At 40.6% G+C, this 15,361-nt stretch overlaps 1 protein-coding gene across 10 annotated transcripts in view; it reads left to right on the forward strand.

Annotated features, from left to right (window-relative positions):
- The window catches only part of Zgrf1 (zinc finger, GRF-type containing 1), a 64,628-nt gene that overhangs the window by 20,689 nt on the left and 28,578 nt on the right, over positions 1-15,361 (forward strand). For 6 of the 10 annotated variants that reach the window (XR_867232.2, XM_017319725.2, XM_006502109.4 and 3 more), the window contains 5 exons: positions 7,362-7,485; positions 9,500-10,086; positions 10,572-10,710; positions 11,935-12,119; positions 13,857-14,053. Coding sequence is in view for 8 of the 10 variants with exons in the window: in XM_017319725.2 (XP_017175214.1) it covers positions 7,362-7,485; positions 9,500-10,086; positions 10,572-10,710; positions 11,935-12,119; positions 13,857-14,053 (1,232 nt within the window). In the remaining 2 variants the exon portion in view is untranslated. The remainder of the gene's footprint in view (positions 1-7,361; positions 7,486-9,499; positions 10,087-10,571; positions 10,711-11,934; positions 12,120-13,856; positions 14,054-15,361) is intronic. The other 4 variants (XM_030252824.1, XM_030252825.1, XR_003954390.1 and 1 more) reach the window with 3 other exon arrangements.

Consider the following 15,361-nt stretch of genomic DNA (forward strand, 5'->3'; position numbering starts at 1 on the left):
CTGCAGAGGCAAGCAGCAGAGTAAAAGACAGCCCCTGCTCCCGCTGTTAGGACTCCCACATGTAGGCCTGTTTATGTGTAACAGACAGCTGTAACGTGTACAGGACCTAGGTCAGTCCCATGCACGCTCCCTGGTTGCTGGTTCAGTCTCAGTGGGTCCCTATGAGACCAGGCTAGTTGATTCTATAGATTTTCTTGTGGTGCCCTTGACCCCTCTGGCTCCTATAAATCTTTTCCATTCTTCCCCAAGCTCTGCCTAAGGTTTGGTTGTGGGTCTCTGCATCTGTTTTCTTCAGCTGCTGGGTGAAGCCTCTGATGACAGTTATGCTAGGCTCCTGCCTGGGTTCCCTAGTGCCCCTGTGGCTTCCAGGAAAGCAGGCAGAGTAGGCTGGAAAATCCCAAGTCATTTTCTTAGGTCAGTCCTAAATCCTTGTACAAGAGCAGTGCAAGGGTAGATGGCTAGGAACTCTAGTAGCCGTACACAGACTGCACGATGCAACAGGCTTTCTGCTGGCATGTTGTTTTGGCGCTCACATGAGCTTACGTGTTATTAGTCTTTCCTCTAGTGGGTTCTTTAGCTGGCATTTCTTCCTCAATGCCAGCTATGTGCTATCTCCTAGTCTTCATAATATCATAAATTATGGTAACCACTGTGTGAGTTATTGAAAAAGAAACTTGCTGTGTGTGATGGAGCTCAGTTCCAGCACTTGAGAAGTTGAAGTAGGAATTTAAGGTCGAGGCCTGCTTGGGCTGTATAGAGAGTTCTAGGCAGTTAAGGAATAGAGAGAACAAATGGGGAAGAGACGTGTATTCTCATATTCATTGTTGTATTTCTAATTATCGTTCTATGTTATGATTATAGGGTATAGATTCTGAGACTGTCACAAAAGACAGAAAATATCTCTCAATAAATGTGATGTATTGCTAACATATGATGTTCTCTGAACTTTAATGTATGTTCAGTATTTAATCAAGTGCTAGGACGTAAGAAGCAGTATTTTGTTAATAACAAAGAAAAATGCTGAAAAAACATTACACAGTGCTTGATCAGTTAGAGTAGAGAAACATTAAAAATGTTGTTGTGGGGGCTAGAGAGACAGCTAAGCAGTTAAAAGCCCTTGTTGCTCTTGTAGAAGGCCTGGGTCTGTTCTCCAGAACGTACATGGTGCTTACCAACATCCAGAACTCTACTTTCATTGATCTCATGCCCTTTTCTAATCTCTTGGCTACCAGGCATGCATACATGCAGACAAAACACAAAATAAAAATCTTTAAAAAAAAAATTGCTGGGCGTGGTGGAGCACGCCTTTAATCCCAGCACTCGGGAGGCAGAGGCAGGCGGATTTCTGAGTTCGAGGACAGCCTGGTCTACAGAGTGAGTTCCAGGACAGCCAGGGCTATACAGAGAAACCCTGCCTTGAAAACACAAAACAAAACCAAAAAAAAAAAAAAAAAAAAAAAAAATTGAGGCAAACTTAGATATCATAACATTTTTTTAAAAAAGATTTACTTATTTTAATGTTTATGAGTACACTTTAGCTGTCTTCAGACACACCAGAAGAGAGCATCAGATGCCAGGCCAGATGGTTGTGAGCCACTATGCAGTTGCTGGGAATTGAGCTCGGGACCTCTGGAAGTGCAGTCAATACTCCTAACCAATGAGCCATCTCTCCAGCCCCAACATTTATCTTCTTTAAGTATATGACCCATAGCACTAATTATATTTGTGGTGCTTTGAAACAGTCTGCCCTAACTGTTTTGTCTTCACTTGAACTTTGTCTTAATTTTCTCTCTTGTGGAACTGGGGACTGAACCTAGGGCCTTATAGTGCTTAGGTAGGAGCGCTACTCTAAGCTGTATCCTGTCCCTGTTTAGTTTTTATTTTGAGACAGGGCTTCCTTCATAAGTTGCATAGCTGGCTTGAACTTATTCTGTTTCATGGAGGCCCTCACATTCTGCTGTTTTAGCCTCCCGAATACTGAGATTAGAGACCTGTATTTTCCAGGCCCAGGTATAATTTATTTATTAAAATGCATCTTTATTCTTATTTATTTATTTAGTGTGTGTGTGTATATGTGTGTGTGTGTGTGTATGTGTGTGTATGTGTGTGTGTGTGTATGTATGTGTGTATGTGTGTGTATGTGTGTGTATGTATGTGTGTATGTGTATGTGTGTGTATGTGTGTGTGTATGTGTCTGTGTGCTTGTGTGTATGTATATCTGTGCATCATATGCACATAGTGCCAGAGCAGGCTAGAAAAACCATTTGTAAACTGAAGTTACAAATGGTTGTCACCCACCATGTGGGTGCTAAGAATTGAAACAGGTCTTCTGCAAGAGCAGCCTGTGCTCTTTACTGTTAAGCCTTCTCTACAACCCATGTATCATCATCATTTTATATACATATATATATGTGTGTGTGTGTGTATAATGTATATAAAATGTGTATATATACACACATACATATATACATACATACATATGTACATACATACACACACATGTGTGTGTGTATATATATACATATATGTTTATATTTACACATTTCTGTACCATGGTTGTCCTTTAACTCACTCTGTAGAGTAGGTTATCCTAGAACTTAGAGATCCACCTGCCTCTGCCTTCTGAGTGCTGGGATTAAAGATGTGTATCACCACTACCCAGCTTATATCTTATTCTTAATTGGCATTATGACTGTATATACTGTGAGGATCAGTGTGACATTTCATTACATATGTGTAGTATTTCCGGATGAGATTGAAAGACTCCGAGAGGAGCCCCTCGCTCAGGCCTCAGGACAATAGCGGACACCCAAGAACTCACGATAGACCAAGCTTGATGTAAACCCTTTATTCGGGGAAAGCCAGAGCTCTGGGGACGACTCATATCCCACGCAGGGGTAGAGGAGTCGACCTTGACGGGAGAGGGGTCCCAGTTTTTATAGGCCCTCAGGGGAGAAAGGAGAAGGAGGGAGTAGGGGATTTCCAGATCTAAACAATGTCTATTCTCAAGAAATGGGTATGAGAGGGGTACAAGGAAAGAGTCTGGTGCAGGTGCAGCAGCTCAGGATTGGCCGGGCTGTGGTTGCTGGGGAGATTTTCTGACTCTTTCTCAGCAACCAATATCACAAACACCTGGCAATGGGCTTCATCAGTGGGCACACACATGAGTCAAGGAACGGTCAAAACATTGGCAGACACACAGGTTCAAGGAGTGGCCAGAGCATTGTGCACCTCTATTTTTCTAAATCAATGAAGCTAGTTCTGCTAACAGTGACATCTATCTTGCCAATTTCAGGGCTTCTGTGACCTTTTACATTCTGTCAGGATCTTTCAAGATCAGCAGTCACCTCAGACATTTGCAGTTATTTGTGTTGGAAACATCCAGTATCCATTCTATCATATTCATTCATTCATTCATTCATGCATTCATTTTTGAGGCATGATCTTACTGTATACCTCTGGCTGGACTGAAACTATATAGATAGATAGGGCTGATCTTAAACTCACAGAGACATGTTTACCTAAACTTCCTGAGGACTGGAATTAAAGATGTGTATTCCCACACCTGACGTTTTGCTCGGTATCATGAAATATTGAAGTAAATGTTGCTAATGCTAGTTGTCTGAATGTGCCACAGAGCATTAGATGTTATCTCTTGTGTCTATCTGCACACCTCCCAATACCCTGCCCACGCTCTGATCATCACTGTTCTGCCTTCTTTTCTTTAGGGTTTGTTTGTTTGTTTGTTTGTTTTCTAAGATCTGTGTGTTTATATGTGTGTATGTATGCTGGTGCTTATAGAGAGGCAAGAAAAAGAAGGCTTTGGAGTTTTCAGAGCTAAGTTATAATTGTTTATAGATTGTTCTGCTTACATGAATCCTGAAATCTGAACTTTGGTCCAGACTGTTATAGAGCAAGTACTCTTTAACCATTGAGCCATCTTTTCAGCCTGCTTTTTGATTTTTAGAGAGTGTAGTAGTTGTAGTAGTAGCAGTAGTTGTAGTAGTAGCTGATCAGCTTGGTCTGGAACTTATGTGTAGTGCAAGCTGGCCTGAAACATTTAATAATTCTCTTGTCTCATCTTGCAGACTGCTGAGATTACAGGCATGAGTGAGCTAACATGCACAGTTGTAATTTCTAACTGTAACTTAAAAATATTTTATATGCAGGCTATTCTTATTAGAATAGGATAATTTTTCATTGCGGTTTTGATTTATGTTTTCTGTTGACAAGTCATAGTGAACTCATTTTCCTATATCTGTTAGCTATTTGCTATTTAATATACAACATTTGTATATTGTTTATAGAAGTCTTTGTTTAAAGTTTAAGGTTAGTCTGGCTAAATAAGAAGCTTTAGACCAGAGAGAGACATTATCACAAAAAAGAAAAAAAAGAAAAGACAAAAATTGAGTTTTGCATAGCAGTGTACATGGGGTACGGATTCTTGAAGGAAAGAAAGAGTTAGGGAGAAAAGAAAAAAAGCTGGCAAGCAGGCCCACTTGATCATTTACCTTTCATGTTGGTTCTGTTGTGGTGTTGAAATTGAACCCGTTCTTCACAGGTGCTAGGCAAGCTCGCTACCACTGCATTATACCATTTGTCACTTTAAAGTCCAGTTGTTTGGGTGCTGGGTTGTCTAACTTTATCTTACCATCTCTTGTCAGATGAACACTTTGCCTGTATTTCTCCTATTCTGTATGTGGTCTCTGTTGATTGTTTCTTTTTCTATGCAGAAAGTTCTTTGTTTCTTAGAACGCCTTTTACTAATTTCTTTTTATTGTCCCTTGCTTTTGTGTCATATCTTCTCCAGAATGGAGTCAGTTATTTCTCAGCCCTCCAATAAAAGGAATATGAAAATATATCCTATTTCATCAGTTACTTGGAGATCATTGGTGACCTTGGCAAGAGCAGTTACAATGGAATAGTATGTGTAGAAGCCAATTCAGAGTGAATTAAATAATCAATGAGAGGTAGGAAAGTAGATCTAAGGCTAACTCCTAAAAGTATGTGTCTCTTAGTTACCTACCCTCCCCCACGGCAAGCCCTGTCCTGCACAGGGATAATAATCAAAGCAGGGCTTCACACTCGCTGGGCAAGTGCTCTTCCACTGACTTGCATCACCAGGCTGGAAACAGGTACTCTTTTTTTCTTTTCCCCATGAAAAGACTTTTCACTAGCAATGACCTACTGTCTGTTGTCTATCCAAATAGGACTGTGAATATAAGAGGCAAATTCTTGACTCACAGAACTTACATGCTAATGAAGTAAGACACAACAAACAGATAACTATTTGGAAGGCTCAAGTGGTCTCAGTAAGTAGATAGCTATGTGAGGTACAGTGGGCTTGTCCAGAAGTTCTATATAGGTAAAGTCAGCCTTCGCTGATAATGTGACACTGGAGCAGAGATGAAAGTGCCATGCCAGTACCTAGGGGAAAAGGAATTTGTGGCAAGAGACCATGGCCAGTTTGTAGAATAGTGAGAAGTGAGTGAGTGAGGTTGAAGGGAAGTGACAGAAAGTGAGGTCAGAGAGCAGACAAGAGGCCTGGGCAGGCAGGGCCATGCACGATATCACACAGCTGCCATGGACACTAAGAGACGGGGGTGGGGGGGGGTTAGAGGATTTGGATCAGTGCAACAGCATTGGCCAGCTGTGGAGAATGTACTAGGAGAGCGGGTACAATACTTAAGTGTTTATTCTTTTTCTTAGTTTTTAATATTATGGGCATTTGTCTGCATTACTTGCATGCCTGGTGTCCAGGGAAGCTAGAAGAGGGTGGTGTTGGACCCCCTGAAACTGGAGGTACAGATACAAGTTGCCATATCAATGCTAGGAGTTAAAGGATAGACACAACTTTTAGTTGCTAAGCTATCTCTCCAGCCTCTTGTTTTGTTTTGGAATCAGGGTCTCACTGAGTAGCTGTTTGGCCTGGTACTCACTGTACTGACCAGGTTGACCCCGAAGTCACAGATCTGCCTGCCTGTCTCCAGAATGCTGAGATTAAGAGCATGTGACACTACACCTGATTTCTTTATTGTGGATTTGACAAATCTTTATTGTGGAGTCACCTGGGAAGAGGGAACCTCAATTGAGAAACTACTCAGATGAGATTGTTGATTGATATGGGTGGTGCCATCCCTGGGCAGACCGACCTAACCTGTGTAAGAGCGGCAAGGCAGTAAGGATTGTTCCTTCCTGATCCCTGACCCAGTTCCTTGAGTTCCTGACCCAAATTCTATCAGGATTGGACTGTGATCTGGAAGTATGAGCCGAAATAAGCTTATTTCTTCTCCATAGTTGCTTTTGATGATGGTGTTTAGCAACAAAAGGCAAACTAGAACAGTTCCGAGTGTGCCTGTCGTTAGGTTTTGATTTCGGGGGAAGCTGCAGCGTGACTTACATGCTGATGTAGTGAGAATAGCATTGGATTAGTTGTATGGTTCAGATCTCAGTAAATGTTAAGTCTTGCACTTGGAAGGAATATCTTGTGAAATGTATGTCAACTGTGGATAACCCTGAGTCCAAAGCATAAGAGAAAACTGGTCAGACTCTGAGTATGCTGGAATATAGTTTGCACAGGTCCATACGTGAGGTGGGATTTGGATTGAACCCCTGAGAATGGAAATTTACCTTGAGAACTAAGTCCTCACAATGGAACCAGTGCAAATCAGACACGATAGGGCGCGCTCAGGGTGCTATGGCCGTAGACCCAGTCCAAATCAGACACGATAGGGCGCGCTCAGGGTGCTATGGCCGTAAACCCAGTGCAAATCAGACACGATAGGGCGCGCTCAGGGTGCTATGGCCGTAGACCCAGTCCAAATCAGACACGATAGGGCGCGCTCAGGGTGCTATGGCCGTAGACCCAGTGCAAATCAGACACGATAGGGCGCGCTCAGGGTGCTATGGCCGTAGACCCAGTGCAAATCAGACACGATAGGGCGCGCTCAGGGTGCTATGGCCGTAGACCCAGTGCAAATCAGACACGATAGGGCGCGCTCAGGGTGCTATGGCCGTAGACCCAGTGCAAATCAGACACGATAGGGCGCGCTCAGGGTGCTATGGCCGTAGACCCAGTGCAAATCAGACACGATAGGGCGCGCTCAGGGTGCTATGGCCGTAGACCCAGTCCAAATCAGAATGCCACTCACTTCACTATAAGTCCCAATCTTTATCTTCTGTACTTTACAGTATTGTTTAGGTTAGTAAGTTTTTTCCTTTCCTTGCTTTTTTGTGAAAATTTTATAGTTCTTTGCTCCCACTGTGCTTGGATAGTTACTTCTGGAGGTTCTCGGAAGTCAAACTAATAGAAAACGAAGCATGAGAACATTTTAGATAGTGATTTTCTTTTTTCTGGACAGGTGATTTCTCCAGAACAAAAGATCCCTGCATTGAGCCCTGCACCTACTTTTTCTTTCAACACAAGAAATGAAGACACTGTGCTTGAGCTCTCTGAGGAGTCTCTGAAAACAAGAACTCTCCCTGGTGACCTTCACTTTCTCAGCCATTATCTGTGAGAGTGTGCTGGGCTATGGATGGCAGGGAACCCGCTGTCTCTTCCCTTGGACTTTTTCTGTCCTGGATGCTTTCCCAAGTGCACCTCTTCTAGTTGTTGCTTCCTTCTCAGCTGTCTGTCTCTTCACTGCCTCTGAAAGGGTCCCTACCTACCTTCCCGTCCGCTGTCAGTACTTCTGGTTGACCTTGTGTAACCTTTTCATCGCTGCTGTGGGCAGCTGGCAGTGTCAGGAACTGCTCAGTGACTGCTCTCCTCCAGCCTCCTCTCAGGCCATTTGGACTTTTCTGCTTCTTGAAAAGTATTTTATTCAATAGAATCTCTTCCCACTAACTGCTGTTTTCTGATAGTTTCATTGATGTATTTTTTTTTCTTAATCTGAAGTTAGGTTTGGTGATTGATGTTTTCTTGGTTGTGAGTGGATGATTAATATAAAAAAAGAAATAAGCCGGGTGTGGTGGCGCACGCCTTTAATCCCAGCACTTGGGAGGCAGAGGCAGGCGAATTTCTGAGTTTGAGGACAGCCTGGTCTACAGAGTGAGTTCCAGGACAGCCAGGACTATACAGAGAAACCCTGTCTCGAAAAACCAAAAAAAAAAAAAAGAAATAATTTAATGTAAATCAGTAGTTGAACTAGAGATGGCTTAATGGTTGTGTCTGATTGAGGCAAAAAAAAAAAAAAAAAAAAAAAAAAGAAGAAGAAAGAAAAGGGGGCAGGGTAGGAGGAGATGTGAATGGGGTGGGTATGAGGTGGGGTTCTTGTAATCCCAGCACTCAAGAGACAAGGCAGGCGGATCAGTACTTGAAGCCTAGCTTGGACTACCTGGGGCAAGGGAGGGGAGTGTATAGAAGAGCATCCTCTGAACGCAGTCAAGCGGTAGTGGAGTGGAAGGGGTTTTCACAGGGATGGGTCTTAGCTCTGTAATAGAGTTTTATTTCTGTCACCGTTTCTTTTTTTGTTTTGTTTTTTGTTTTGGTTTGATTTGGTTTAGTTTGGTTTTTTTTTGTTTGTTTGTTTGTTTTTGGTTTTTCGAGACAGGGTTTCTCTGTGTAGCCCTGGCTGTCCTGGAACTCACTTTGTAGACCAGGCTGGCCTCAAACTCAGAAATCCGCCTGCCTCTGCCTCCCAAGTGCTGGGATTAAAGGCGTGCGCCACCATTGCCTGCTTCTGTCACCGTTTCTTAATTCAGTTTTGGATTATCCCCTAATACTTCAACAAAGAATATTCTTTGGCTCACTGCTATACTACCCAAGTGATCATCAAAATTTATTTCCTATGAAATAGACTGTGTCAACTATTAAAGAATCTGTAATATTTTTAGATAAAACTTTAATAATGTATTAAATCCTATGCAGTTTTAATGATTCATTAATGTATTTCTGCTTTTTACCTTTTTAGCAATTTCTCTGTTCCAATAGCTGCTGATAGAAAGGAGGAATTATAAAACTCATTTAGACAAAAGCTCACAAAAAGTGGTAATTTTACAAATAAAGCTAAAAATCTTTTGTCGTGAAAGATAAAATTCATAAATCACATTTTAAGTGAGCTCTGGGTTTTGCAGAAGGAATGTGAATAGATATGAATTCACTCTGTGGTTTCTTTGACTGACACTTGGTACAAACTGCACTCTAGACCTCTGTTACCTCATCTGTAAAATGGGGATGATACAGCTTTTCTCAGATTTAAATGCTTTGAATGTTCTATAAATATAATTGAGTTATTAAAGATACTTAGCTCAATAAAAGGAAAGAGAAGGACTTATATTTGTTAGCTTCATAAGAGTCTTCAAATCTATAAATTAAAATTTGAATCTTTAGATTTTGATATTAAAGCATTTACTTTGTGAGGGAGCTAGAGACTTACATTATTTTCTATTTTACACAGAAAGTCGGAACTGTCCGCTCTTGCCTGTACCCACTGCTTTCGAGAGCCTGGTGATGATTGGTGGAACATTTGTATTAACTCAGCACTATGTTTTCTTTCAGGATTGAAAACCATTGGTTTCCAGGACAGTAAGAACCTCCAACGGTTTCCGTTTCTAAGTGGAGCCTCAGCTCCCTTTGCCACTTTGCCAGCTGATGATGGCCCAGCTGTCTTAGATCCCTGTTCATTCATGATTGATGATGACGCGCGAGAGCCTTCTGGTTCTTCCATGTTGAACCTGTGTGAAGAGTCAGGTCTTTCATTCGACCTTGGACTTGAGGGCCAGGGTGGGACTCCAGGAGGTGTTTCACTGCTTCCTAAGAGTTCTACTCAAAGCAAGTGGCTGAAATATCAAAACCCACCCCAGTGCAACTCAACTGCTCCGAACAGACTTGCCAGCGAGGTGACCGAGGGTCTCTTTGCTGAAGCGGTGTCTGGCTTGCATTTTAGCCACACAAGTGAGAGTGAAAGTTCTGTTGACCCTGTGCGCCTGCAGATGATAAAAGGCTTGCTCCATCAACAGCAGCAGGATTTGGTTTCCAGAAAGCAAGCTTTTTCTCTGACTTTAAATCAGACTTGCAAGACTCAGGAACATGAGACTGTGTTAGGAAGCTCTGCCAGCAAGAACTGCAGAGCCAAAGATCTACAGGTGAGGTTTCCTCGTGTGCGTTGTCACCCTCAGGTGCTGTGTGGATTCCAACAGAAGATAAGCACTATAGCTTGGAGACAGTTTACTTTTTGATCAGATAGTTGTTTCGTACACCTTTCCCAGTAGTTATGAATATTGAATTGTATATTTGAAAGTCTCTGGTTGCAGTCCTGGCCATATAAAAAGTATTTAATAAGTTTTAGCTATTATCTCTCTTTCTGCCATGACTTCCAGTACTGATCTCCCTGTGATTGTTTTTATTTTTGACAATCAAATCAATCTTGCTGATTGAATTATTAAAGATAAGGCACACACATCTATTCCAAATTTGCTATGAGTCATTATCCTACTCATGACAGAAATAGAAATGTAATGTGATCCACTTGTAGTAAAACATATTCAAAATCATATTAAGAGGCTGATGAAAAGAATTAAAAGTGTCATGTCATGTCATTCAGCCTCTATCTGGTTTCATTCTATTTCAGGAGATAAATAATTCTGATCTGTGCTTCCCAAATGGGCAGAAAATAATATCAGCTTATCTCCCACAAAGGCAAGTTCACATACCTGCTGTTTTCCAGTCTCCTGCTCACTATAGGCAGGTCTTTACAGCTTCCATCATAGGTATGGCTGTTACGTTTTTATTCTGACTGACATTACTTGGTGTGAGTATTGAACTACAGAAACGCATAATGCTTTCTGGGTTTTCATAGTCACCTCTGGAGATTTGGTTTGCATGTCTAGTACCTATCAGTACCTTTGTTCTAATGTTAGATCAAAACTGAGCTTTAAAAGAGGGACATCGCACTACTTTTTAAGTTCTGACTTTTATTTATTAAGATAGAAGCAAATGAACCCATTACATTTAAATGGAAACTTTTTTTTTAAGATTTATTTATTTATTTCATGTATATGAGTATAACATTGCTCTCTTCAGACACACCAGGAGAGGGCATCAGATCCCATTACAGATGGTTGTGAGCCACCATGTGGTTGCTGGGAATTGAACTCAAGACCTCTGGGAGAGCAGTCGGTGCTCTTAACCACCGAGTCATTTCTAAATGGAAACTTTTAAGTATGATGAATAATTAGGTCTGAATGTTTTGAGGTATAAGAACAAAACTTGCCTTTTGAAACATTAATTGTTAAAACCCGCCTGTTATCCTAGCTCATTGGAGACTGCAGGAGCTTGAGAGTTTGAGACACAGTAAACCTGTCTCAAAAACTACAATTACAATAAAGTAAATAAATAAATGATGTGGTTTCCAAAAGCACAGTATTTATATGTATTGAACTATTACAGTGAGGGGCTACAGAGATGGCTCAGCTATAAACGTGCTTTATAGGGAGTATAATAGAGTCTGATAGACAAGGACATAATACAGCAGTATTGGATACATTATTTGGATGGCTTTGAAGCTGTTTTGTTTTGTTTTGTCTTGTTTTTGTTCCAGTTTGGCAAAATTAAGACAATGTTAAAGTACAAAAGGGATGTTATCGAGTTGGAGTTCAGGCTCAGTAGTTAGAGTGCTCATTACTCTGTCAGAGGGCCTAGATTCAATTACTGACACCCACCTAGCTGTGCACAACCATCTGTAGCTCTGGCTCCAGGGCATCCAGGGAATGTCTTTTGATCTCAGTGCCACTGGACACATTTGATGTGCTTACATGCATGCAGAGAATCACAAACATAAAGTAAAATAAATCTTTAAATTAATGGATGTTATAGTATTGGGTTATAATTGACTGCTAAAAGGCTGTTTTCAAATTGACTAAACAGCATTTGATACAAATATAATTTTGTATTTAATTTTCAGTTGTTTGTTTTGTTTTTTGTTTTTTTGGTAGAGCATCTGAATATATTGCTGTTTGAATTGGCACAAAGGCTGTACAAAGCACTTTCCAAAGTTGACATATCCTTTTATACATCGTCAAAAGGAGAGACAATGAGAAGTGGAAAAAATAATTCACCATCCTGCCACCATAATCAACCTGCCAAGCTTGTCATGGTTAAAAAAGAAGGTCCAAATAAGGTATTGCTTCTGCTCCCTCCCCACAGTGCCTTATGCATAGTTTAGGTTCTTGGACACTGAGACATGAGTTTTCTTTGTGGTATTAATAATCATAAACATAATCATAAACACAATAATCAGTGCTTTTTAATGGAATAAATGATCTGTGTGTGTTCCAGAATACAAAAATATAAATTAAAGTTAGCCTTCAAACTTCTTAGGAACTCACTGCACAGCACAGTAGTGGATGCAAACAGATACAGTGAAGAGAATGACACACACAAGAGAGGAAGGATATGCCTAAGCTACAGTGTCAGCACTGAGAAGTGGGATCCTCTGCCTCAGGGTCTAGAAAATGCTGAAATAAGATAGAAAGACATGAAGGTTGAAAGTTGCTGTACCAGCACTAGACAGGCCAAGCGAGTAGAAAACCACGGTGACCTCATGTGTATTCCTAGCATCACAAAGAGGGTTAGTAATATGTGGGTAGCCTTCACTCATTTGCACAACTGCTTTTGCCTATAATAGCAATAAAATAATTTCACTATTTGTATGCATCATTAGTTGAATATGTAAATTTGACTTTAAAAAGTCAAAAGCAAGAATTCATAAATAATAACATGGCCATAGATCAAAATAAATGACCATCAACATCTTTGTGTTCTTTTCAAGATTACTTGATACATGTTTGCATGTTCATGCTATGCTGTTTGTTAAAAGGGTTAGGTTACAGAGTATAAAATGCACCATTTAGTGAACTTTGTTTTAAGAAAACCTGTATGTGTGTGTATATGTAGAAAAAAAATACAAAATATTGCTAGTAGTTGTTTCTGGTAGATGTTAAGTTGTCTAGTGGACACTTAACTAGGGAACAATACATTACAATTTATGGCTATTTTTTTTTGTTTGGTTTTGGTTTTGGTTTTCCGAGACAGGGTTTCTCTGTATAGCCCTGGCTGTCCTGGAACTCACTTTGTAGACCAGGCTGGCCTCGAACTCAGAAATCCGCCTGCCTTTGCCTCCCGAGTGCTGGGATTAAAGGCATGCGCCACCACGCCCGGCTTATGGCTAATTTTTAAATACATTTTTTTAAGACTGCACATTAGTGTTTTGCCTTGCATGTATGTCTGTGTGAGGGTGTCAGATCCATCCACTGGAACTGAAGTTACAGACCGTTGTGAGTTGCCATGTGGGTGCTGGGAATTGAATCTAGGTTCTCTTAATCACTGAGCCATCTTTCTAACCCCTTAAATACATTTTACAATAATATTTATTTATTTTTATTTAATGTATATGTGTGAGTGTCTGCATATATATGTATTCACCTTATACATATCTAGAGCCCATAGAGGCCAGGAGAGAGTGCTGGATCCTCTAAATCTGGAATTACAGGTGATCATGAGCTGTCATGTGGTTGCTGAAAACTAAATCTGGGTCTTCTGCAGGAGCAATGAGTACTCTTAATGCTGAGCCAGCTCCCTGGCTTCTTGAATAAGTTTGTTCTCAGAATAATATACTCTTGATGAAGAAAAAATAAATAGGAAAGTAATACTTTATAATTTTAATACGTGCTTAAATTAATAAGAAAGTTTATTACTTGGAATACATTAATAACAGGTAGACTTTATAAATTGCTTTGCAAGGATAGTGCAGAAAATGGTACACAAATAGAAATAGGATTGTTTTCACTAAGTTATGCATAGTAGGCAAGCACTTACTACTGAACCCTTGAATTCTTCATATCTTCTTCCTGCTTAGGGCCGTCTCTTTTATACATGTGATAAGTCAAAAGATAATCAATGTAAATTTTTCAAATGGCTTGAGGAAGTGACTCCAGGACAGTTACCACAGAATACGTCTCAATCCACCATGGTTTTTAATGATATTAAGAGTATTGGCTCATATTTAAGAAGTCAAAAGGTACCAGTCTATGAAGAATGCCAGCTTTTGTTGAGGTATGTTTTATGGTATCATACCATTTCCTGTAATTATATCAGAAAGTAGCGACCCTGGGGTCAGTCCCAGAGTCTTGCACATGCACAGTCATTGTACTAATATACATTTCAAACCCATCAACGGCTTTAAAAGAAATTGAGATGGAGAAAGCATGAAGGAGACAACTTCCAGTCCTATAATTTTAAATGGAAGTAAAGCTTTAAAGTTTCTCTGATCCTCTCTAAACATCAAGTGATATCAATAATGTTCCAACAACTGGCAAAAGATAGTTTGCTTTGTTTTCTTTTTCTTTTTTTCTTTCCTTCCTTCCTTCCTTCCTTCCTTCCTTCCTTCCTTCCTTCCTTCCCTCCTTCCCTCCTTCCCTCCTTCCTTCCTCCTTTCCTTACTTCCTTTCTACTCATGGGTATTCACAAACCTAAGGGAAACCCCATTTACAAATACAGTAACAGTAACAACTCTTTAGCAGTACAGGAATAAGTCATACCCAGGCTTGAATTAAGAGCCGATAGGATAATAGAGTATTAGGTTTTAGAAGCAGAACTTTATAAAAATGGGCTCCTTAAAGAGGTAAAGATAGTGATAGTTTGCATAGGCATTTAATAACTTATTGAAAATGTATAGATGCCAGGGTCTTTCCTAAATCCTCATAACAATAATGTGTAAGAAATTATTATTCGAATTTTACAGCTGTAAATGTAATTTGATTTGCCTGATATAGTTGTCACCTCGGAGCCTTACTGCTGAATATGCTCATTCTTTCTAGTTCTTTCTGAACTCTGGCTGGCTGGTTCACCTCAGCTGCTCTGGCTCAAAGTCCTTTTCCAGCTGACTGATTCAATTTGGCTTCTCTCAGCTTCTCACTGATTTGCTTTGCTTGGCCTCAAACTAACTCTGGCAATTTGTTCTAATCTTCTGGCTTGTTCTTATTTTCTGGCTTCACCTGCCTCTACTGAGCTGCACTGACTTCATGACCTCAGAAGTGGACTCAGCTCTACTGCACTGCACTACTCCCTGCACTGACTGCCAGCTCACTTACCTCCAAACTCACGGACAACTGGCTTTCTCTCCCTGCCCTGCTCTTACATAGCTTTTCTCCTAAGACTTGGGCATATCGTATTTCTGACTTATTTTGTCAAATCTTTCCTGATTTGTCACGTTGTCTGCCCCTCAATTAAATGGCCTTGTTTGGGACTAAAGGTGTGTACCAAAGGATTCCAGCCAGAGGGTTTAAAGGTATATACTAAGGGTATGTCTGCATTCCAGCCCGATCAAACAGATCCAGAAGGTCTTTGGATATGATCAGAGCA

The sequence above is a fragment of the Mus musculus genome, chromosome 3 (assembly GCF_000001635.26).
Source record: "Mus musculus strain C57BL/6J chromosome 3, GRCm38.p6 C57BL/6J".
Taxonomy (NCBI): Eukaryota; Metazoa; Chordata; class Mammalia; order Rodentia; family Muridae; genus Mus; species Mus musculus.